Source organism: Anastrepha obliqua, chromosome 1 (assembly GCF_027943255.1).
Source record: "Anastrepha obliqua isolate idAnaObli1 chromosome 1, idAnaObli1_1.0, whole genome shotgun sequence".
Lineage (NCBI taxonomy): Eukaryota > Metazoa > Arthropoda > Insecta > Diptera > Tephritidae > Anastrepha > Anastrepha obliqua.
The window spans coordinates 73,858,694-73,881,853 of NC_072892.1; the positions used below are offsets into that span (position 1 = coordinate 73,858,694).

At 37.0% G+C, this 23,160-nt stretch overlaps 1 protein-coding gene across 2 annotated transcripts; it reads left to right on the top strand.

Annotated features, from left to right (window-relative positions):
- Window positions 1–308: 308 nt before the first annotated feature.
- Window positions 309–21,516, top strand: LOC129253443 (pneumococcal serine-rich repeat protein). 2 transcript variants are annotated; one of them, XM_054891932.1, is made up of 6 exons: window positions 309–635; window positions 1,162–1,360; window positions 13,517–14,335; window positions 14,477–15,767; window positions 15,869–16,550; window positions 16,640–21,516. In XM_054891932.1, the coding sequence occupies exons 3-6, from the start codon at window positions 13,528–13,530 to the stop codon at window positions 17,927–17,929; spliced, it is 4,071 nt and encodes a 1,356-aa protein (XP_054747907.1). In that variant the 5' UTR covers window positions 309–635; window positions 1,162–1,360; window positions 13,517–13,527; the 3' UTR covers window positions 17,930–21,516. The 2 variants fall into 2 exon arrangements, with proteins under 2 accessions (XP_054747907.1, XP_054747830.1); XM_054891855.1 differs by having other exon boundaries at window positions 309–1,360.
- Window positions 21,517–23,160: the final 1,644 nt, after the last annotated feature.

The window sequence follows — 23,160 nt, forward strand, 5'->3', positions numbered from 1 at the left end:
GAGATATTTATTTTTCACTACAATATTAAAATTGTGAAATTCAATTGAAAAAGGAGACATTTTAAGTGGGTTATGTCCTAAGATGTAAACTAAACAAACTAATGAAAACGAAGTGCCGTTAAATTGTGAAAACACAAATGAATATCAAGCCTCCTAGTGCAGACTTGTCATAATCTCGAAAAATAAAGGAACTGTTTTGAAAGACGCCACCTTCCATATTTAGTTCCCCTTGCTTGAACATGAACCACCAGACTCCTTGTGTCTGGCAACATTGTACTGTTCAAAGTTTTCCAAGCTGAATTGTCACATTCCAGAGCAGCCAACTTAACGCCGATCTTGGAAAATTTAACAATTTTGTTCGGCCGGCCGTACAAATTTTCACATATTTCTAGCTTTCAAGCACAAAAACTCAGTGTTTTCTTTGTAAATTTATGTAAAAAAGTCGTTCAAGTTAAGGGAAACAAATCTCAAATGTTCACTGTAGCAGAGACAGAAAATCTTTATCGCTGTAAAAAAAATAATTTGCGACGTCTGGATTAGTGTCCCTTGCGCATATTCGATTGCGGTGTGAGGAAATAGAAAGGAGTTCGATCGAAGATAAACGGGGGAAAACGTGGAGAAGGCAGAGAAAGCGAGTAGGCGAATAGTGTTAAATAGTGTTATGAGAATTGTAACTGTAGACTGGACAAACGGAAAACACGATATTGCAGTTAGTTTTCTAGAAATAGCTACAAACAGCTTATAGAAACTACCAAAAAAAAAAAATATTCGACCAAAATTTTAAGTTTTTAGTGGGTGAGCTAAATAATTTATTGAACGCCCAAAATGCAACTATTACGAGTCGAACAGGCAATTTTGTCACATGATTGACATGTATATTGTTCCAAAATTAAAAGGAGTATACATAGAATAATGCAATTTACACGTTTTTGCTAAAATTACAAATATTAAATGTGTGTGCGTGGACAAATAATCAAAGACGAAAAGTAGAGAAAAATCGATTTGATACAACAAAAAGAAAGCAGAACCGTACATGCATTCAGTGCTTAGTGTGCAAATTGTATGAACGAATAAAAAACAGAAACTCGCACGGCACAGAGGAGCAGAATCTGTAGTAGTTGTTGCACCCAGAAGTGAAAAAAACGTTTTTTTTTTCAATAGAAAAAGTATGGTTTCATTGGCGGTGACCACTACACCGAAATCTCAGTCCGTTTTGCTCCTAATTTGCGGAACAACAACCAAGATCAACTGACGACATAAACTCGCTGTTAAAAGGAAATCCAAGTCGCCAGCTGTAACTGGACATCGGACGTCTACAGTAGCAGCAAGCGCCGCAGCAAATGCATTTTCAACAGACTATGTAAGTAGTTCAGTTTTAGTTGTTTTAGAAACAATAGTAGACTATATATATATTATTGCAGAGATTAAATACATATATTGTAATGGGTGTAAGATTTTATGGGTATGCTAGTGGTGGTATGCGTATATTTGCGTGTTTACGCTAGTGTGCATGCAATTGACTGCACATTAGATAGTGTGCAATTTGTATCGCATACAAAGCAGAAGATAAGAGACTTACAAAATGTTAATATCCAATAACTATAGAATGAGGCAGGCTGAAAAGTGTGCATCAACAGGAGCACATAGCAGTGGCAGAGACAGAGCGATGCACCATAACAGCGAATGTGACTGCGGCATTGTCTAACTGTTTTTCGCCTATGCTGTTTTCTTCCCCTTCACTTCAAAGGTTTTATTAACATTTATTGGTTGTTGTTTTTATATTGCAGCAACGTCTTCCGCTACTATATTTTTGTTGTCATATAAATACAGTTGTGTTTGTGACATATGACGTGACCTTCGATCCAGCAACAAATCAATAGTAAAATTGTTAGTGTGTCGAATGAATGGCTATCACCCGCTATTGCTCGCATTCATAAGAATACCCGGTTATGATGTGTGAGTATTTGACTGTTTAGTTACTACCCTTCCCCTGCTTCTATTAAATGCACACTCACCTTCTGTACATTAGCAATTTGCACCCCATTTGTGGGTTCATGACAAGCCTGCGCATGCAATATACTATGTATGTAAATTAAAAACAATACTTTGTAGTAGTAATAACGGAGGTAGAGAGGTTACTGCTACAACAACAACAATGTGGGGGTATTCGAAGCCTTGCTTTTGGCCTTGTTCAGTCAGCGGTCACTCGTCATTTCGTTGCCGGTCATCGCGCATCACAGCCCTACTGCAGTATCTTTGCTCACATTTTCCATGCCAATTGATACAATCTAGTGGTTTTTCTCTAATATTTTCAATTTTATTTCTGCGCTTTTCAAATACAAAAATGTGCATGTTTGGTATTGGTTTATAAAAAATTAAGTGATTTGAGTTCTCATTTGAAATCGAATACACCGGGATTGGTATTGTTATGGTTGCATATATTTGTATTTGTGGCGAATAATCGACTTTTGCGATGTTCCGAACTAGTTTTTCGAAATACAGCCTTATTCTTGTTTTGTTAGATGAATTACATTTCAGATCGTGATTTGAGTCTTACCGGAAATATTTGCAATATGTCTTTAGGAATGGTCATCTTGATGTAAATTAATTATTGGTAAACGTTCCTATTCCACAAGCCGGAAAAGTGAGTTACAATGCTAATTTGTTTATTTCAACCCTAACCTAGTTAACGAGGCGTAGTTTCCTTTGAATCAAAATTTGTCAATATAAAAATCTGATCCGATCTACACAAAATTGCACTTTTTCTTAGTTTAGTCTCTTTTTGCGCTCTTCAAGTTAGGCATTACCCTAATAACAAATTTTCAATAAAAACGCGTCAAATTTTGCATATGCTTCATTTGATGTTTCTTCTTCTTCTTGATTGACGCGTAAACCATTTAAGAGATTTTGGTCGAGTTTCTTCTGGTGTTAAACGGTGCCAGTGAACCCAAGTTCTCCACCTAATTGCAATACAAATGAGGCCTTCCTCCTGCTCTGCTACCATCAGCTGATACTGCATCGAATGTATTTCAGAAGGCATCTCTTCAACTACACTGACGAGATCCAGGACACAACCAGGTGCACAACCGCAACTACTGGACCGGACAGTATACAGACAAACATTAAACGACATTCATCGGCAGACCCTTACCAACTTCCTAAACTCTCAGAAGTGGGATTTGCTTATTTATTTATTTACGGGAATGAACGAATATTCTTACAAACTATTTAATATATATTATATGTATGTAGGCTTGCGATTAGAGCTAAAATTAAATAGTAATGAATGTTTGATACCAAAAGATTGTGTGTAGGAAATTTAGGAAAAGACAAGTCTGATAAAATTTTGGGATATTACAGTAGAAACTCGAGTCTTGCACATACTCAATACTTGCCCACGATTTTATTTTCATTGTGTACTCAGTACTTGCGACATTATGAAAATTTTTAACTCGATACTTGTAATATTGTTGATTTTGCCTTTCTCGTTTGCTCTTTTTAACTTTTGAACGGTATGGTCTCATAATGGCACGGGAAAATTTACGCTGCTAATAATAAAAGAAAAAGCTGAAACCCGAACAAATCAAATGCGGGAATTTGCATTAATGCGTGAGCTAAAAACTTTCACGAGCATAGAGCAACAATAACTCGTATTAAAAAAATTGGACCGTCCATAAAGAGTTTCTTACTCGATTTGAATCGGTCCAGGTAAAAGGAAAACTTTTAAGATTTCTCAGTTTCCAAAAATGGAAAAGACGTAGTTCATTGGTTTGCGGATCAAAGGGCCAAAAACTTACTAATTACAAGTGATAGGCTAAAAGAGAAAGCCAAGTTATTACATGCCAGAATCCAGGAAGAGTCTGTTGGTTTCCACGCTAGCAATGGATGGGTTGCAAACCTTAAAAAGATAAATGGAATACGGAGGCTAAAAATATGCGTAGAAAAATTATCAAATAAAAATAAGAGAATACGTTCCTTACTTGTACAAACGCTGCTGGAAATCATAAAATTAAAATAATGGTTATTGGGAAATCAACGAATCTGCGTTCATTCAAAATTATTTCTGGTAAGCCTGTATTCTGAAAAGAAATAACAATGCTTGGAGGCCCCTAGCTTTATTTGAAGAGCTGAGGCCAGAATGCTGTCAGTGCTTTGGATGTCCTTGTTTCAACATGTGACTTCCAAAGAGTTTACTATCGAAGATTATGCCAAGATATTTGATTTCTTTAGATAAATGGATTGTCACTCCTTTTAGCTTAAACAGAATGAGTCCATCAAGGTAAAGAGGACAATAACAGTCTTGGTAGTATTTGCCGATAGTATATTCGCACAGCACCAAGTGTCAATCATATCTAGAGTTTTCTGCACTTTTCTACAGATGTTCATAAGAGAAAGGTCTGTTACTAAACAGGCAACGTCGTCCGCATATGCTTGTGCGTAGACTCCCGCATCATTTAAGGTGTTGAGCAGAGGATCGATTACCATACACCAGAGCAATGGAGAGAGCACGCCGCCTTTGGGGCAGCCTCTATTAACTCCGGATGACATCAGCAGATCTTCCTCTGCTCGCACCGTAACGATTCTTTGGGCCAGCATCGAACGAATCTAATACACTAGCACCCGGTCTACGCCATGCCTACTAGCAGAGCTATACATACTATCAAAATTGGCGTTATCAAACGCCCCATCTATGTTTAAAAATATGCCCATAGTCTGTTGGTGGCTAGCTCTACCTTAGCAACAAGGTTTTTCAAATCATTTAAGGGGTTAGGGGTAGTCAGAGGCCCGAAAAAATGATGATTTTCACGAATTTTTTTTGCTACTTAATTAATTTATTTAACAAAAATAAAAACATAGCATAAAAACATCTTGTTTTAACTTGACTTCACCAAAATTTCACAAAAAAAAATTAATAATTGCAAAAGTTATCGCTGCTTGTGTGAAGCCCGTTTCTCCAGAAGTCCCTTGCGGTGAACATCACAAGTCCTTGCAGATTCATCTAAAACCAATCGGACAAGAAAAATTAGTTTTATTAATAGATAATCTTGTGCCTGATCGAAGCTTTTTTTTTTTTTTTCAAAATGAACAAAATGGCGGCCTCAGAAAATTTTTTCCAGATTCTAGAAAAAAAAAAACCAACAGTTAATTGTTAAAAAAAAATCGAAATTTTTGAAAAAAAAAAAATCCTTCGATCAGGCACAAGTTTTTTATGTTTTTCAAAAGCTGTATTAATTTTATTGAAATCTACGTAGCGGTTTTTAAGTTACAGTGTTCACCAGTTTGAAAAACATAGTTTTGAGAAAAACGCATTTAAAGTTTTGCTATCTTCTCCGGAGCGGCCGAGCGCCCTTTGTTAATTGTTGAATAACTTAAAAAGTATTTGTCGGATTCACTTCAAATTTTTACACAATATTTTTAAAACATTATACTTTAAGAAAATGCAAAAAAAAAATCGATTTTTTGAAAATTCTGACTACCCCTAATCCCTTAATGTACATATTTGGATAGGCATACTGAAATGGAGAAGGACACGTCGGTATGTACAATTATGTGATGTAAATATAAGGCGGCCGGCGTAGCCGAATGGGTTAGTGCGTTACTACCATTCGGAATTCACAGAGAAAACGTAGGTTCGAAAAATTAAGAAAAACATTTTTCTAATAGCGATCGCCCCTCGGGCAAGCAATGGCAAACCTTCAAGTGTATTTCTGCCATGAAAAAGCCGTTCGGATCTGCCGTTCGGAGTCGGCTTAAAACTGTAGGAGGAGGAGCTCGGCCAAATACCCAAAAAGGGTGTACGCGGTAAGTATCAGCTGCTTATGGCTATGGACATAACTATCGTTATGGTTAATACTATGGTTAGGGTTGTGGCATTATGATATGGCACTTGGGCTTTGAAATTTAGCTTAATAATATATAATACGAACATTGTTAAAAACTTTGAGTGTGTTCGCCGCGGTTAACATTTACCCTGCTAGTTTATTGGCGGCCTGTTGCTGATATTGCGCCTAACGTGTTTGAAAATATGGGAACTTGGCTGATAACTTTGTTTCGTTTGAAGTTATTTTATGTTAAAACCAATAAATAAACAATGTTTAATTTTAGAGTAGGATTTAAAAAAAAAATATTTTTCCCCTTCCATTTCGACTTTATATTGTGATGAAAGAACGCATGACGTTGGTGTTGTTGCAGAACTTTTATGACAGGACGTGACACCATCTTATGACCCCGCCTCCCAGGCACGTCAGCAGAGACGCCGACGAGATCCAGGACAAAACGAACTGACAACTACTGGCCGGAGAGTGTTTAGATAGATTTTAAACGACATTCATCGGAAGACACTTACCACCTTTTTAAGATCCCGACCCCCGAATGCCGTTATCGGAGTCCAACCATCATCCATAACAGATGAAGAGCTCCAGCTATCCTGAAAAACGCGTAACCCTGGCACAATTACGTTCTGGATACTGTAGCAGGTTAAACTCTTACCTATCCAGGATTGATCCCGACATACTAAACATATGTTCGGGATGTGAAGGCACTTCGCACGACACTAACCACTTTTGCACATGCTCCATCAAACCCGTTCATCTAACACCCCTCTCCTTCTGGACCCAACCTGTCGAAACAGAAAGTTTCCTGAGCCTACCGTTAGATGAGCTAGACGAAAACGGCCGGTGATCTACACAACACTGACAGGATTAAGTATACTGTCACAACAACAACAACGATTTCTTATATTCAAAACTTACAATTACATAGGAAACTATACGAAACAATCATAAAAATGTAGTTTCAGATGTTAATCTGATCGATGTTATCTTTGTATTTGCATATGTAACGAAGTATTTGTTAAAACAAGCAACGAATTGTCCCGTTAGTTCCGTACAGGTTTGGTACTTGCAAATTGCGGCGCAGATAAGTATACCAAACGTATGACGCCAAGGTATTTTTTCAAATTTCGCATTTTATACAGAAAAACGATTGACGAAGCTGAGTTATTTAAAATATATTATTATTATTATCAAATGATTACGAAAACCCTTTGAAGTGTGAGATCAACTAATAAGATTTAGAAAAAAGGGGAATAATTTGAATTCCATCGCTAAAACTGATGGTCGTGCTAAGTCAGCTGTGCAAATAATATTTAAAAAAACGTCAAAAGTATTGTAGACAAAAATCCGAAAACAGCAGCCGTAGAAATTCGGAATATATTTTTCATGCACAAACAGTACAAAATGTTTTGAGAGAAAACGCATATAATAGCCAACTGCCGAGAAAAAAAAAAATTATAAATGAAACTAAGCCTTTGCACTAGAGTCCGTCTCCGCGTGGACTAAAGCCCAAATTAGGGGTGCCATAACCATAACACCGTAAATTTGCTGATCGAACCAACGTATGGGCAACACTGGAATCAATTAGAGGTGCCATGCCATAATTCTGTATGTCTGTATATTGGATTAGTGAAAAATATGCTTTAAAAAATTACTGATCAGAAGACGCTCAGATTGAGATATTTTTCGAAAAATTTAAGTGTCTTACAAAATGTAAAAGGAAAAAAATATTTCAAGTTATTTTACAAAAGAAAAAAATAAAATAAAAAGAAAATAAATGAACCGTTGCAACTCATGCTATTTTAGAAATTCTATGGTGGTTTATTTTCACGTGACGCACTGTATGTACGCTGCAAGAAACTTGCTGTGATTGATACAAAATATGCGCATATGAATAACTAGCTGACCCGGCGAACTTTGTTCCGCCCTAGAGGCAATAAAAAAGCAGATTTTTGATTTTATTAAGTTAATTTTTTTATTAATCAAGTATTTCAATGAAGCTTTAATAGATTGCACTTTTCAGTTAAGCACCTTGTGATACACGACATTTTTTGGTTTATTATCAGGTGCAAGAACAAACAACGCAGATGGTTTTCCGACCCGTGAACATGCCACATATAATTGACCATGTGAGAAACATTGATTTTCTAGATTCAGACCACAAACTTTCAAGGATTGGCCTTGTGATTTGTTAATGGTCATGGCGAATGCAAGACAGATCGGAAATTGAAGTCTTTTAAACTCAAACGGAAGATCGGTTGGGATCATCGGGATCCTCGGAATGAGAACTTCTTCACTTTCGAATTTTCCTTTGAGTATCGTCGCGTAAATCACATTGTTCATCAATTTATTTACCACCAAACGCGTACCGTTGCAAAGTTTTGGTGGGCTTATGTTTCGAAGCATGATTACTACTAATAGTTGGCTCATTAGGCGTAAAGTGTACGGTGGTAAGCCAGACACATCCAAGGAGTTTAAAAATTCAATTGGATAGTTGGTGGCTTCATCTTCATTTGTTACACAGTCAATGGATTTGAATGAATGCATTGTTGTTCCAATGATATCATTTTGAATTATGTAGTTTAGGTCATCTACATCTTTATTCTTAGTCGCTAAAATTGCTCGCTCACTCAACCATTCATTATTTGTGTAGTTATTAATGATGTTTGGGAATACTTTATTGATAAGTTCGTCTCTGCTATTCGCTCGACGATTTCGCATTACCAACCGAGCCGTTTCATGGGCTGCCTCGCTTTGCTCTTGTGATTGAGAAGCACGAAGTCGAGCCATACTAACGCGGCGCTCTTCATGCGTAATTCCTTGCGCTTCTTCAGTCGTTTCATTCGCAATGTTTCGTATCCTTCTTGCATTACGGCTTTGTCGGGAAAGATTCGATCGTCTTGGTCGCGGCATTGATAATGATGATTCAAAAAAAAAAATACAAATTACTGTGATTATATATTTCTGACAAAATTTATATTATGAAATTTTCTACTTAACCACAGACAAAATTACGTTTAGCTGCCATTTGCGTTTTGTTATTCCATATCAGATGCGTTTTTGTTATACCACATTTTATAGTGACTTCACGGAAACGCGTTCGAATGGGATAAAAAGTATCCTATGTCCGTCTCCTAGTTCTAAGCTACCTCTCCACCAATTTTCAGCCAAATCGGTTCAGCCGTTCTCGAGTTATAAATAGTGTAACTAACATGACTTTCTTTTATATATATAGATTAGAAATTTACTATTTATTATTGTTATCATCATCAACAACAGGGTGAATAATACCCCAGCCGTTCAGCGTTCCTGCTCCTTTGTCTTTGGTGATATTTATTATATCTTTCAGTGTATGACAAGGTTGAATCATTCAATTGAAAATTGAAAGCATCTAACAGCAATAATAAATGCAAAGAAAAAATATCAAGAATAGTAAGAAAGTAAAAAAAAAGTATTGCACTAAATTTTTTATCATAAATAAGTACTATATATGGATGTCTCTGAGGACATTCATTCCACTTCCACTCTTCAATTAAATAATCATTGATTATTTAATAGATCTGTTGGTTGTTTTGCGTACATGTGCCAATGCTGCTTATCGCAAAAAACTATTAAGTGTGTATTTATTTACTTTTTGTTAAAAAAAAATAATAAAGAAAAACCTAATCGAAGAGTTTACTGATAAAAGCGCCAGGTGATGCATAAGTTCAGAAGCTCTTTGACAAACGAATGGCAGTGGTGGTGGTAACATCACTCAAAGGAAGGTTATCGAAATTTTTTAACGATAATCACGCGCTTGCTTCAGTTTTATTTTTCGTTAATTTGCCACTAACGTTGTGACCTTCACGTTGTAATTGATAAAATTAAAATTTTAAGTTTAACTTAAATTAAAAAAGAGGTCCATAGACAGGAAAAAATTTTTGACCACCTGCTCCGACTTTTTAACTTTGGCGTATTTGTAACGCCGTAATAAACAACTGACTTTACTAAACATAAAACTGTCGAGCTTTTTGTGATGCGTAAAATCACCTTTGAATCACCGTGCAATGCATACATAATGAGATATGGCTCTTAAAAATACCTAATATTTTCTAACAACTATATTTTGAGTAAAAAAAATGTATATTCAAGTGAACAGCATGACAAAAATTTAAATATAAAGAAAAAATTAAATTAAATATCTACCTCTTTACGAGCATAGTACATACAGCTATGGACACAGAAATAGAGCAGTTCCCAATTTCAAATTGTTTAAATTTGTGTATTAATTTCATATATGATTAGTATTTTGTTGAGTATCAATTATTTTTTAAAGCTGCCTCACACCCTGCGAGGTGACGTTTTATTAACATTTGGCTTCTCTCCAAAGTAATAGAGTTCCATGCTGCCTGTACTCTTAATATAGTTTATTGGCATTTTTAATTTTTTTTTTCAAACTTTATCTTTAATATCGTTTCACAGATTTTCAATGGGGTTAAAGTCAAGGTTCTGTGCAAAATCCAGAACTGTAATTTTTTCTTTGGAAAGCCAATTTTTTAACACTTTTGCTGTATGCTTGGGGTCGTTATCATGAATGAATACCCAGCTTATAGGCATGTACTTGAAGCAATATTGCTCCATTGAATTTTTGACGACATCAAGATAAGTAACCTCTATTCCCACAATTGGTCCAATTCCATTCCCAGAAAATTATACCCAACCGTGTTTTATGGTATTTGTTGAGTACTTTTCAAGTGGCCAATAATGATTTTAAATGAAAAAATTGGTTTTAAAATTTTTTATTAATGATTTGCTATTTCGCTGTCTAACGTAATAATATGCATTTCGAGTGAGTCTTGGCAAAAAGAAACATTAAAAAAGTTAATGGAACTTGTTGTCCGATATTAGAGAGAAGTGATTCACAGCATAAAATTGGCATCCCAATATGTATATTAGTTAATCTTCTAAGAAATAATTCGTATAGAGGACAATACAGCGTCGAAGTGCGCTAATTCTCTGGCCACAGCTGTATATGCTACTATGTTACGGCATTGCAAATGCAGTTTCTTTTACACCTTTTTTTGACAGAAGCTTATCACCTAACGTTTTTTTAAGGCCAACTTCTCTATTCTTTCGACTTGAACTTTATGCTGTAAGCGTCGTGGAAGAATTCTTTTCATGTCTTCGAAGCTTTTGAACTTAACTTGGTAGCCCGTAATTAACAGGGGTTCTTCCTTTTTTCATTTTTAGTAATATTAAACTTTTTTAGTGTACATACCTGCAACCTTTTGCTGGCTGGTGTTGTACTTTTAATAGTGTTGTGCTTTTATAAATCTTTCTTAACGGTCCAACTCACTAGGTTTAACTATGGTTTTGGAGCTCCCGAATTCTTTGTAAAATTTTTTGAAACAATTTTAGAAAAAAAAAAATTACGAAATATATGTACAACTGTGGGCATGAAATTAACAGTACCCTTAAAAAATTATTTTGAAGTCATTTTTTTTCTCTTTAAATCATACAAAAGAAAATTTCAATATCAAATATCTACCAAGGGTTGAAATAGCAGTTTTTAAGGTTATACAAGGAATATTAATAAAATTTTACACAGATTCAGACCGAAGAACGTTTTTTTTTATTTCTTATTGTATTTATATATAGTTTTGCAATTGAGTGAGTGTTATGCATATGCAGCTGCGCTCAGAATCTTAGTAGTGCTTATGGCTCATTATCACAACAATTTTTCCACCCACTGTAACATCCGTTAGATTAAGAAGTCGGCTTCAAGTGCAATCACTTGTTAAACTTAACCTGTTGGCTTCGTTAATTTTGCATGAAATTTTAGATGCAGCGGCTTTTTTGTCAGTCAAAATCTTAGTAGTGCGTGAAAAAGTATGTGAAAGATTAATATTATCGCCACTATCTTTGTGAAAATAAAAATAAAAAAAAAACGGTGAGATTAGTTTATTTAATTGATATTCTGTAGCTAATGCCAACATTTTTATTATTCCTCATTCAGTAATGTCCAGAAGGAAAAATTGCACACCCGAGAAACACGTCCCCATAAAAAAAATTGATTGCTGATGGAAAACTTATGTGGTAGTGCAAAATATCATTGGTTGCTCACCAACAATGGTACGTAATGCCATCAAGTACAAACCAAGTGGGAAAAAGCGTGGAAAAAAGCTAGCAATATCGGCAAGAGAAATTAAGTCTATCGGCAGATACTCAAAGCAGTTTCCAATTGTGGCTGCTACTGAGATAAAAGATACCTTAAAAGTGTCTTCGAGCGTTGAGATTGTTCTGCGGCATTTGCCTGAGCACGACCTGGGTGCCGACAGTCCAATAAAAGTACCGTTGTTGACAAAAAAACATTTAGAAAAGAGACTTCGATTCGCCAAAGAACATATAAATTGGCCTTCGACCAAATGGCGCAACATTTTATGGTCGGATGAGTCGAAGATTATCTTGTATGGTGGAAAGGGATCGCGCCAATATGTAAGACGTAACACATAACACCGAATACCAGCCGAAGTATACAACAAAAACAATAAAGCATGGTGGTTCAAGCATTATGGTCTGGGCATGCTTTTCATGGCTAGGCGTAGGGCCCATTCATTGGGTTAAGGAAATGACGACTGGCGCTTCATATGTTGATATGTATACTCAAGGACATCATGCTGCATATGCCAGAGACGAAATGCTGCTTGTTTGGACGTTCCAGTAAGGCAACGACCCCAAACACATGTGCAAAGTTGCTAAAAGATGGTTTGAGGAGAGTCAGATCAACGTAATGGAATGGCCGCCACAGTCCCCAGACATAAACTCCATTGAAAATTTGTAAATGAGGCAGTAGCCCAACGCAAGCTAACATCTAATACGCAACTATGGGAAGCTGTAAAGAGCGCATGGGAGTCGATTTCGATTGAAAGATCCCAAAAACTTGTTGACTCAATGCAACGCCGTTATGCTGCAATTCTAAAGAATAAGGGTCATGCAACAAAATACTAATTTAATTACTAAACAAAACCCCATGTAAAAATAAAAATAAAATCACCATCATATAAAAGTTTTGTCAAAATTTTTCTTACAATTTGTTACAAGTTTTTAAGTAAAGTTTTTGACCGCTCGAAATTCGCTAACGTTTTTCTAAATATAATTTTGCCTTACTGAAATAAGATAAACGTTGGATTTTTTTTGGGATTTGTTTTGTTTGACCATTCCATTTTACGTATGTGCACTACTAAGATTTTGACCGCAGCGGTCGAGCGAAACACTGCACCACAGAACAACGAAAGCAGATTCTGAAATTGAGAGTAGAAATGAAAAAGGGCTTAAAAAGAGATGTCCAAAATGCCGAGCCGAGTAGCAATCAACAACTTTGTTAAATTGTTAAAGATGCGTGGTTTTTTATATAAACTTGGTCAGAATCTGTTTCTTATGACGGCTGCTATTTTAATGGTTTTTGTTATATAAATTTTTGTTTTTCGCTAAGAATTGATTGAAATATGTATTCAGTTAAAGAATTTAATAATGTTTCAAAATAATAATAAAAACTCTATCACATCATACCTATGTAGATAAAATCTAATATTTTCTTGGTACTGCTAGTTTCGTGTTTAGAACTGTATTTATATATAACATTAGTTATTTTCTTTGACTGGTATTTGTTTTCTAAATAAATTGTAAATTCTTGTAAATTCCAGGTGTTCAAAAAATGCCCAGAAATGCTGTAAAGAAATTAATTAACGACGTGGTGTGTCTTCCAATACAAACAGCTAAAACAACAACAGTAACAGAAACAATAATTGTAATACAAAGTACTACACCAACAAAAACCATTACAACACAACAAGGAAAAAGACGAGAAAAGCAAGGTGAGCAAACAGAATTAGAAAAAGAAAAGCAGGGTCAACAACAAAAACAATCAAACAAGAGAGGACAACGTAGAAAACGGCGAAGCAAAAAACGATCTAAGAAACTTACTACCACGACGTGCAGCACTATCACAGTTACTCCCAAAACCATAGAAACATCAACAAGAAAAGCAAGTGGCGATAAAAAGCCTCTTAAATCAAGATCAGCCACATCAAAAAAACTCTATTCTCCGCCATATTTTTCTACACTATATCCCATCGTTATCGAGACTTGTTTCGAATTAGAGTCACTGACCGCCAGCGGAAATAGCAAAGCAGGATCAACAGGAAGTAGTATAAAAGCTGTTGGAGCAGGCGGCACTTGTGTTATCGGTGTTACTAGTACTCAACGTCTCAACAATACTTGTAGACGGCAGCTACGCCGACGGCGTAGCGTTACCAATTTTACTAATCGTAAGCACAGAGCAAAGGCTAAAGCGGCGGCGGCGGCAGCGTCGCCTGTGTTGAAAGTTCGCGGCAACAGCAAGGAAACCGCAGCGCGATTAGCGACTTTACGCAATCGAAAGAAAGTAGAAGAAAGCAGTAAGGACAAGAAAAAACAAAAAGTTGGGAACAACAACTGTGAACTGCAAGTGAAAAGGCACGCAGGTGAGAGCATGAATAAAATTATGTTTGTAGTGTTTAAGTGGAAAAATTGTGTTACGTAGGTGTCACTAATTCTTATAACAACTCATAATGATGACAAGAATATGATAAATATTAAATTGAAATTTTTATGGTTTCTTGCAGCCTGGTATAATTTGAATGAGGCGTTACTGAACAAAATCGAACCGCTGGAAGTTGAGGTGAAAAAAAGCGGTAGTAAGCGTAAACGCGACAGCAGTGTCGCAGCAGCACGCAAGCGCAACAGCATCAACCTCAAGCACACCCCGCCACCAGCGGTGCACTTGTCTCCAGCAAGTTTTGATTTTATCACGCTTCCTTGCGTTGGTGCGCCAGCGGCAGAAATTAGCGCTGGTCCTAGTATCGTTAAAACGTCTGAAAGTATTAGTCAAGCCAACGCTACACAGACATCCTCAACAGCAACAGCAGTCTCTGTTGAGTTAACTGACGTAGCAACCTCAACTAGTACGGCGACAACAGCGACCAAAGGAGTAGTTGCAGTCACGAAAGCAGCTATATCTAATTCCGCATCTAGCTCATCCGTTAGCAGCGGCAGCAGCAAAAAGCGTGCACGCGGCGGCATGTCGTTGTATGAGCGTCGGTACCAAACCACAGACGCAGAGCCGCGCTCTGGTGCGAGCGTAGTCACAAACGGCTACCTCAGTTCAACGCGCACTTCATCGGCCTCGTCGAGCGCCGTTCACTCGGACGCCGATAATACACAGGACATCACCCAACAGTACTACATGCCAGTGGCATCAGTCTCCAGTAGTGGCCTCGCCGGTAGCAGTAGCAGCGGCAGTGGTGTTATCGCAGCCGTACCGCTAGGCAATGGCAGCGCACTGAATCACGCACCTTCCATGGCGACTCTCTGCAATATTGGCAACACTTGCTACCTGAATTCGGTTGTGTATACGCTGCGTTTTGCGCCACAATTTCTACACAATCTTCATCACTTGATAGTGGATTTGTCAAGCATACAGCAGTGTATAGCGCGTCAACGCGCCGCCAAGTCATCGTCGTTGGGACGTGGCATTAGTGCCGTACAATTGGAGAATGCGCGTAGCTGGAGTAGCAAAGATTTGGCAGCGCTCGAACAGAATGCACTTATGAATGTCGGTGTTGGTGGCGTGGGCGGTTGCGGGGGCGGCATTGGGCAGAAAAGTAGCCACCAAATGTTAACCGAACGCTTGCATGAGTTGTATCAGTGTTTGCATCGCAATGAACTAGCCGAATCGACGGAGCCTTTCCATGCGGATACGTTGTTACATGCCGTGCAGGATGTGAATGCGATTTTCGAAGGGAACCAGCAGCAGGATGCACATGAGTTTCTAATGTGTTTGCTGAATAGCATACGGGAGACTTGCCAGCTGCTGATCAAAGCCATCGGCGAGTATCCGGACCTAATAATGAATGGGTGAGCTATATTAATATATATAAACTTTTCTGATTCATAAATCTCCATTGTGTTTCTTTTATGTGTTCATTGCTTTGCTTATCGTTTATCACTTTTTATAGTTACATTCGCAATCCCGATGAATTGGACACCTACACTATCGAACGTGATGCACTGGGTGGAGCCAATGCCACGCCAAGCAGCAGTAATGCACATGGTGGTAGCGGTGCGCCCGGGGCATCAAATGCCACCAATTCATCGTCGTCTAGTCTCAGCACAAGTAACATTACGAAAGCGTCTTTTTTTTCGCGGAAGTCCAAACGAAAAGAGGAATCAAAAAACTCCAAAAACTCGCGGTTGCAATCCCCGCTCAAAGATGGACAGAGTGGTGGCATACAGGCTACTTCGAACAGTCTGTTCTACTTGAATTCTGTAGATCTCAGTGGTGCGTCATCGAATAATGCGAGCACGACTTCGGCGACGGCAACTGTTAGTGCGTCAGCTAGTAGTCCAAGCACTACAGTGAAAGGTCTTTCAGTTAGTACTACAGGCAATGATTCGAAAAGTGAGCTTTCTTCACCTGTCATGTTAAAGGATAAAGAACGCTTGGCCGAAAAGATACGCGAGTTGGGTTTAGACTTCTTCAGTGAGGATTTTGAAGGTGTAACCGTCTCCACTACGAAATGTTTGAGCTGCGAAACGGTCACGGAGCAGAAAGAAAGTATGATCGACATTGCAGTACCGGTACCTATTTCTGGCTATGATAATGCCGATTTAACGGATAAACCCAGTGCGTTTATACAGGTAGGAGACATTTTTCTTTAAAAACTCGATTTAAATATTATATAAGCTGTTATTCTTAAAACTCGATATTTTTATTTTATTTTACACAGAATTCATGTGTTACCCGCGAGTTCTTTCGCGGCGAGAACAAATACCGCTGCGAACAATGTACTGGTTACACCGAAGCCATACGCTCTATCTCGTATGAGGTGTTGCCGCGCCTGTTGGTCATCCAGTTGAGTCGCTTCTCGGGGGGTATGGAAAAGATAAACAGTTACATTCCCACTTCGTTCACTTTGCAATGTTTTTGCGCTAAATGCTGCGAGCTCAGCGATGCCAATAAGCTGCATATCTACAAACTGTATAGCGTCATAACGCATGTTGGTGCGACCATGTCTGTGGGCCATTACATCGCCTACACCTGCTCGTTGGACTGGGCCAATGAGTATGTGAATTGCCCAAAGGATAGACGCAATGCGAATATTAATAGCGGTTCGCAGCAAATGGGCCTTCAAGCGAACGGACTTTCGAACAATAGTCTTTACCCATTGGGAGGTGGTGTAGGTTCGGCTGCATCTGGTGGCGGTTCAACGCCAAACGAACGCAGTAGCCCCGGTACACAAGCTGCTTCTGCAGCAAGCGCGGCGGCATCGGCGCTCGCATCATCGGGATCCAGTCTGATGAAGAAGATGAAGTTCGGTCGCAGCAAAGCCTCGAGCAGTGGTGATATGAGTAAGAATATGAAAAATTTGAATGGTATCACAAGCAAAGTCATCACGAATGGAATTGGCAAGCTGAGTATGAACACGACATGTCACAGTTTGACTTGCTGCGCGACGCGAATTTGCAGCGTACAGCAGCAACAATTGCAACAGCATCAGTTGAGTGCCAGCAATAATGAGTTGAGCGAAGAGACGCTGCCAAATGGTTCCAATCACGCATCAGCCTCAATGAGCATTAGCGGTAGCAGTAATGCTGGAGGCGGCGGTGGCAGCGGTACTGGTAGTGGTGGCAGTAGCACTACTAGCGGTTACAGCAGCTACCCAGTTGGTTATGGCAGTACTGGACGAGGTGGCACGAAGGCCAGCGCTTGTGGCGGTTATGCATCCAGTTGTGGCAGTCTTTCGGCGATGGGTAGCAGCAATGGCGAACCCATATGGTACATGTGCGACGATGATAAAATCAAAGCGATGACGCAACGCGAATTCGAAGAATTACTGTCGCCAGCGCGCAAAATCACCGTTACGCCGTACCTGCTCTTCTATGCGCGCTTCGATTTGCAAACATCGACGCCGCCTAGCGCTAAATCCACATCGACTGCGGCGCAGCAATCTTCCTGGTCCAATGAGAATTTGACGTTGAATCCAGGCGCCACAGCAGCCGCCCTGCATAAAATGTGAGTAACGCTGAGCGAGTCGGTTGTGGCGACGGTTTCAACGGCGCGACAACAGCAAATGCAGTTGCAGCAGCTGGACCAGTTAATGGATGCGGTTGCAGTAGCAGCACATGCACGCAAATCTAGGCAGCATATCTGTGCACGTCGTCGCTGCAACTGTGAGCAGGTAATTTAATTTGCGGCTACGATGGCGCGGGCTAATGGTAAACGCATGGAGGGGAAATGTAATGAACTGAAACGTAGAAAACGACGAGCTCTAGGAGACGTTGAAATAGAGGATTTTTGCTGTGGGCGGAAAAATCGCACATTGGCCGCGTCATCGGCTGCGAGAAATCATTCATGCATGTTTCTCGCGCCTGCCTCTTCTCCAATTGTGATTGTGCTAATTATTATTCTTATTTGTATTCCTTATTATTATTATTATAGTATGACTCACACAAACACATATGTACATTGAAGCGACCAGTTTGTAATAATCAATATACTAATTATGCTTACTAAATTACATTTCACATTTCATTCAGCAATTAAATATTATTTATTATTGTGCGTGTATTGCTAATTATAAGTAATATATTTTAGTTAACGCATTCGTTTTGCTTTAGATACATTTATAGCTAAGCGGTTAAGATGTTTTAGGCGAGAAGGCCTGCAATATAAGAAAAAAAATATAGATATATTATGTGACTAAGTTTTGCTAATACAACGCATTCTTGAAATCAGCCGAGTTGCTCAGGATGCGGCTTAACATTATTTGAAATCTTTAAAACAATATTTTCTTTGAATGCAAAATTAGTTCATTGAGTTTGCCAAATATCTTCTAAGATGAATCAAATGAATTAGAAGTTTCAACATTTTGCAACACCGAAAAACATAACTATTCTACGCTTCAATTTAACTGATCGACTAGTTAGTTTAATACAGTGGTCGAAATCAAATAAATAAAAGCAGTGCTAGATATGGTTATTTCTGTTTATTCCGTAAATGAAACGAACTTTGTAACTGCATTCAGATGACTTAGCTATAAATAAATTTAATTCTGCGGTTCGGCACTATATTCAGCTATTCATCACTTTTTTATTTCGATATTTGCCTTTTCAACTGGGTTTTTTGCTTTTTAGTAGTACTGTTCAGCAGTCTAATCAAGTTCTTTAATCTTATTCAGAAGCATACAAAATTAATTCGGCTTACCAGTTTTTTTTGTTTCGGTTATTTTATTCACCGCTTCAAATCCGAATTCAGTACTTGTTCAGGTATTTTAGAAGTTATCAGGCTGATCTTGGGTTCAACGTTTTAATTTGCCTAGAGCAGCTGAGGTTAATAGTGGCGGATAATCTTATCATCATATTCACTTACTAATTTAATTTAATGAAAAATAAAAAAGTTGACTGATCCTCTCATTTATATTGATACATATATATATATATATACAATGCAGAAAAGCTATCAAATATAAAATCTAATTGGAAAGCATTAAAAATAATAATAATAATTATAAAATGACAAGAAAGAAAAAATTACACTTAATAAAAGCCTGTTCGTACTCTGCAACTACTTGATAAGATACGTTAAAGGTGATAAGAAATAAAAATCAACAAACAATATTAAAACGTTAAATGCAAGGATAAAGAAACAATATTATTTAATTAATAAGAAATCTATTGATAAACGGAAAAACAAATATCAAAGATAAAAAACATATTCATACATATATTTGCCTTCTTGTTTTACGAACAAATTCATTCCATTTTTATTTTTACTTTAAATTTGTAATAAATGCTAACAGTAGTCACAACAAACTGCTTTTGTCGCAAATAAAATATGTTTTAAATTTACTTAATTCATACAAACAAGCGTATGTACAGTGGCGGTCAAAATAATAGCAGCGTGACACATAGCCAGGGTTTGTAATAAATAAAATGATAAAAAAATATTTACTATAAAAAAATCTAGTATTCTTTATCTGAAAGTAAACGCATAATACTGTTAACAACAAAAAAGTATCTAAAATCAACGCGAATTTTCAGCCACTTTAAATTTGCACAATATTGTACCATAATTGAATAAGCTATATAACTATCTTTGAAAACTTTGTACAAAGTTTGAAACTTTGATTTTTATGGTTCGCAAAGAAATAAAAAAATTAAAAAATGAATAAACAGTCAAAACATTGAAATATGTCACGCTGCTACTATTTCTTTTTGTATAGTTTTTATTCGTTTACTGTGTTTTATTGTTAATTACTGTTTTGTTACCATATATTTTTGGAGTTTCTTTTATTTTTTATACACATACATATAATACAGTCTTTTATAGTGTTATATATAAAATTGAAAAGCATTATCTCAATAATATCAAGTTTCAAAAACCTTAAAATTAGGAAGATACTAATATAAGAGTCGAGAGAGTAGGATGAAAGTAAAGGCAATTGAACATGTACTCATATTAAGGCACATTCTTGATGTAACAGAATACTTGAAGCACGACACAATAAGGTTACAAGTACGGTCTAACTCTACAATTATGAGTCTAGCAAAAATATAATTTGGCTATTGCATGTGGATTAATTAAACATAAATAACACATAACGACGATCGATGTTGTTTACTTTTGATTTTGCAGTCAATAATTTTTATCGCAAATTCAGAAACATGGAACATTTTTGTTTAGAATCAATATGTCTAACGGCATTGTTGATTAGTAACTGCAATTTCTTCATCGGAGCTGTGTGATGGCAACCTTGATAGAATAGTATTGCTACTAATAAGGTTTTAATTAGCTTGAATTTAATGCCCTGGGTAATATCAAAGCTAAGAGTTTGAGCAACTTTCTTATATTTAACAAGACCTCCATTTTATGGAGTCATATGGAAAATAGAACAATATGCACCAATAACAATTTCACGTCCGCCTGCTATGACAATTGGCACTATGATAAAATGTTGCTATAAAAGAACAAGAGCAAAAATTAACTGCGTACGAAAATTTACCTATAAAATACTTAGCACTTCATACAAAACAAAGCGGAAGTACGCAATAATTAATTTGGAGTTCCATTCATAGTGAAAAAAATGTGACTGCAGCGTGTCCGGATTATGGAGCACTGTACTTCAAATTAAAATCCCTTATTTGTTTGGCTATAGCTATGTAGTTAATAAAAATTATACGAATAGCATGGGACAAGGTGATCAAACTGTGCTGTTATTGTGTTGGCAGGAAACGTGAAGCGATTCTTCAGTAATCGGTTGTTTAAAAAAGTATTTTATTATAGTCATTAATTATCCCTCCCATGGAAAAGTATGTATGAATTAGGGAAATTAAATTCGCAGAACCCCTGAATACAGCTAAGGTTGCATTTATATACGAGGATATATATCTATGTATTGTAAAATTATCACTTAATTATAACTGGTGTATTCCCAAGCAATTTCAAGAACTCTGTAACACGTTTGATGTCTAATCAATTAAATGCATAAAAAAATTAAAAGCTTTACAAAACTGTGTACTTTAAACAATTGTGGCATTTTTGGCTTTCAGAGCATAAAACCGTTTTTACGGAAATATTTGAGATTTGCTTTGAAATAAAGATTTGTGTGAATAAATGAAACACTTAGCATCGCATCTGGCTTACATAAGGGGCAGCCGGGGAAACAAAATTTTCGATACTTAACGTCTCTAGATTTTCATGCCACCCGAAATTCGGCTTCAAGATATTTAAATATAAATGTTATATATACAGGCAATGTATTTACATAATCATATTTATATTGAAGAATGTTTCGTGCTCGCATTGCTGCTTTTGTTTTCAAATTTGCATTTGATTATTTCGCAAAAAATATGAAAATACACTCCTTACACATAGTAGAAAAAGTCTGCGTTCACCTATGCAAATATACTTTGCATTAGAAAAAGTTCAAAACAATAAATATTTCAGAAATTTTTTTTAATGAGTTTTATTTAGTTCACTTAAACGTAACTATCACACATATTTCGCTACCAATAACAAAATCACATTTAAAATGAGATCACATAAAATTAAAAAGGCCATTCAAACTAAACGGAAAAAGTTTGCGTTCACTTCAATAATAATAAAATAAAAGGCTTAAGATCATAGAAATGTTTTAAAATTAATAGCTAGTTGGATATTCACGCCTTTTTATGACTTCTAGAAGGCGTCTTTTCATTGATCCTACTAGTTTGGCTGTTATTTCTGGACTTATGACTTCCCATTCCTCTTTAAGCGCGTTCTTAAGTATTTCCTTGCTAGTTATTGTACGCTCTCGTATTTTTTTTTTTCTAGAACGTCCCATAAGTGCTCAATGGGGTTAAGGTCAGTTGATTGTGGGGGTGTACGAAGTTGTTTTGGAACATTATACAACAACCACAACCTAACAATCTCTGCTGTGTGTTTCGGGTCGTTGTCCTGTTGGAAAACAAATCATTCACCGAGTCCCAGTTAGATTGCACTTTCCCTCAACTTCGTTTTTAAAATATCGAGATAATCATGTCTGTTCATTATCGACTCAATAAACTGTATATTTCCAACGCCTGAACTAGCCATACACCCCCATATCATGGCACCTCCTCCCCCATGTTTTGCCGTAGGTACCAGATTTTGCTTTCCAAGTGCCGTTTCGTTTTTCCTCCAAATAATTTTACGACCTTTTATCCCGAAAATGCAAAACTTGCTCTCATCTGAAAAAATCACACTATTCCAAAACTCAGGTGGCTTGTTTACGTATTCCTTGGCGAAAGCCATCCGCTTAAGTCGATTTACTCGCGATATGAAGGGTTTTTTCGGGCCACTCTGCCGTAAAATCCGATTCTTTTGAGAATTTTTCTTACTGTATCTGGATATACTTTCTTTTGGTATTTTACTTCTATGTCTTTTGAAATTTGGCTTGCTGTTAATTGTGGATTAGACGTGACAAGAATAGTTATGTTGCGTTCTTCTCTTTCCGTCAGTTTTTTTGGACGCCCAGAACGAGGCTTAGACTCCAAACAATTCGTTTGCTTAAAGTTGTTTATCAATCTTTGGACCGAGGAGTATTGCCTCCCAACAATTTTCGCGATTTCCCGATAGCTCTTACTATTTTGCCACAAACTTGCAATGATTTTCCTTTCACCAATATCTATTTCTTTTCGCCTTTGGTCCATAGTAACAAAAAATTTATTTCTAATATCAATTTTTCCCTCTTTAGATTTGTTCTTAACCGTCAACTACATGAATGATTTC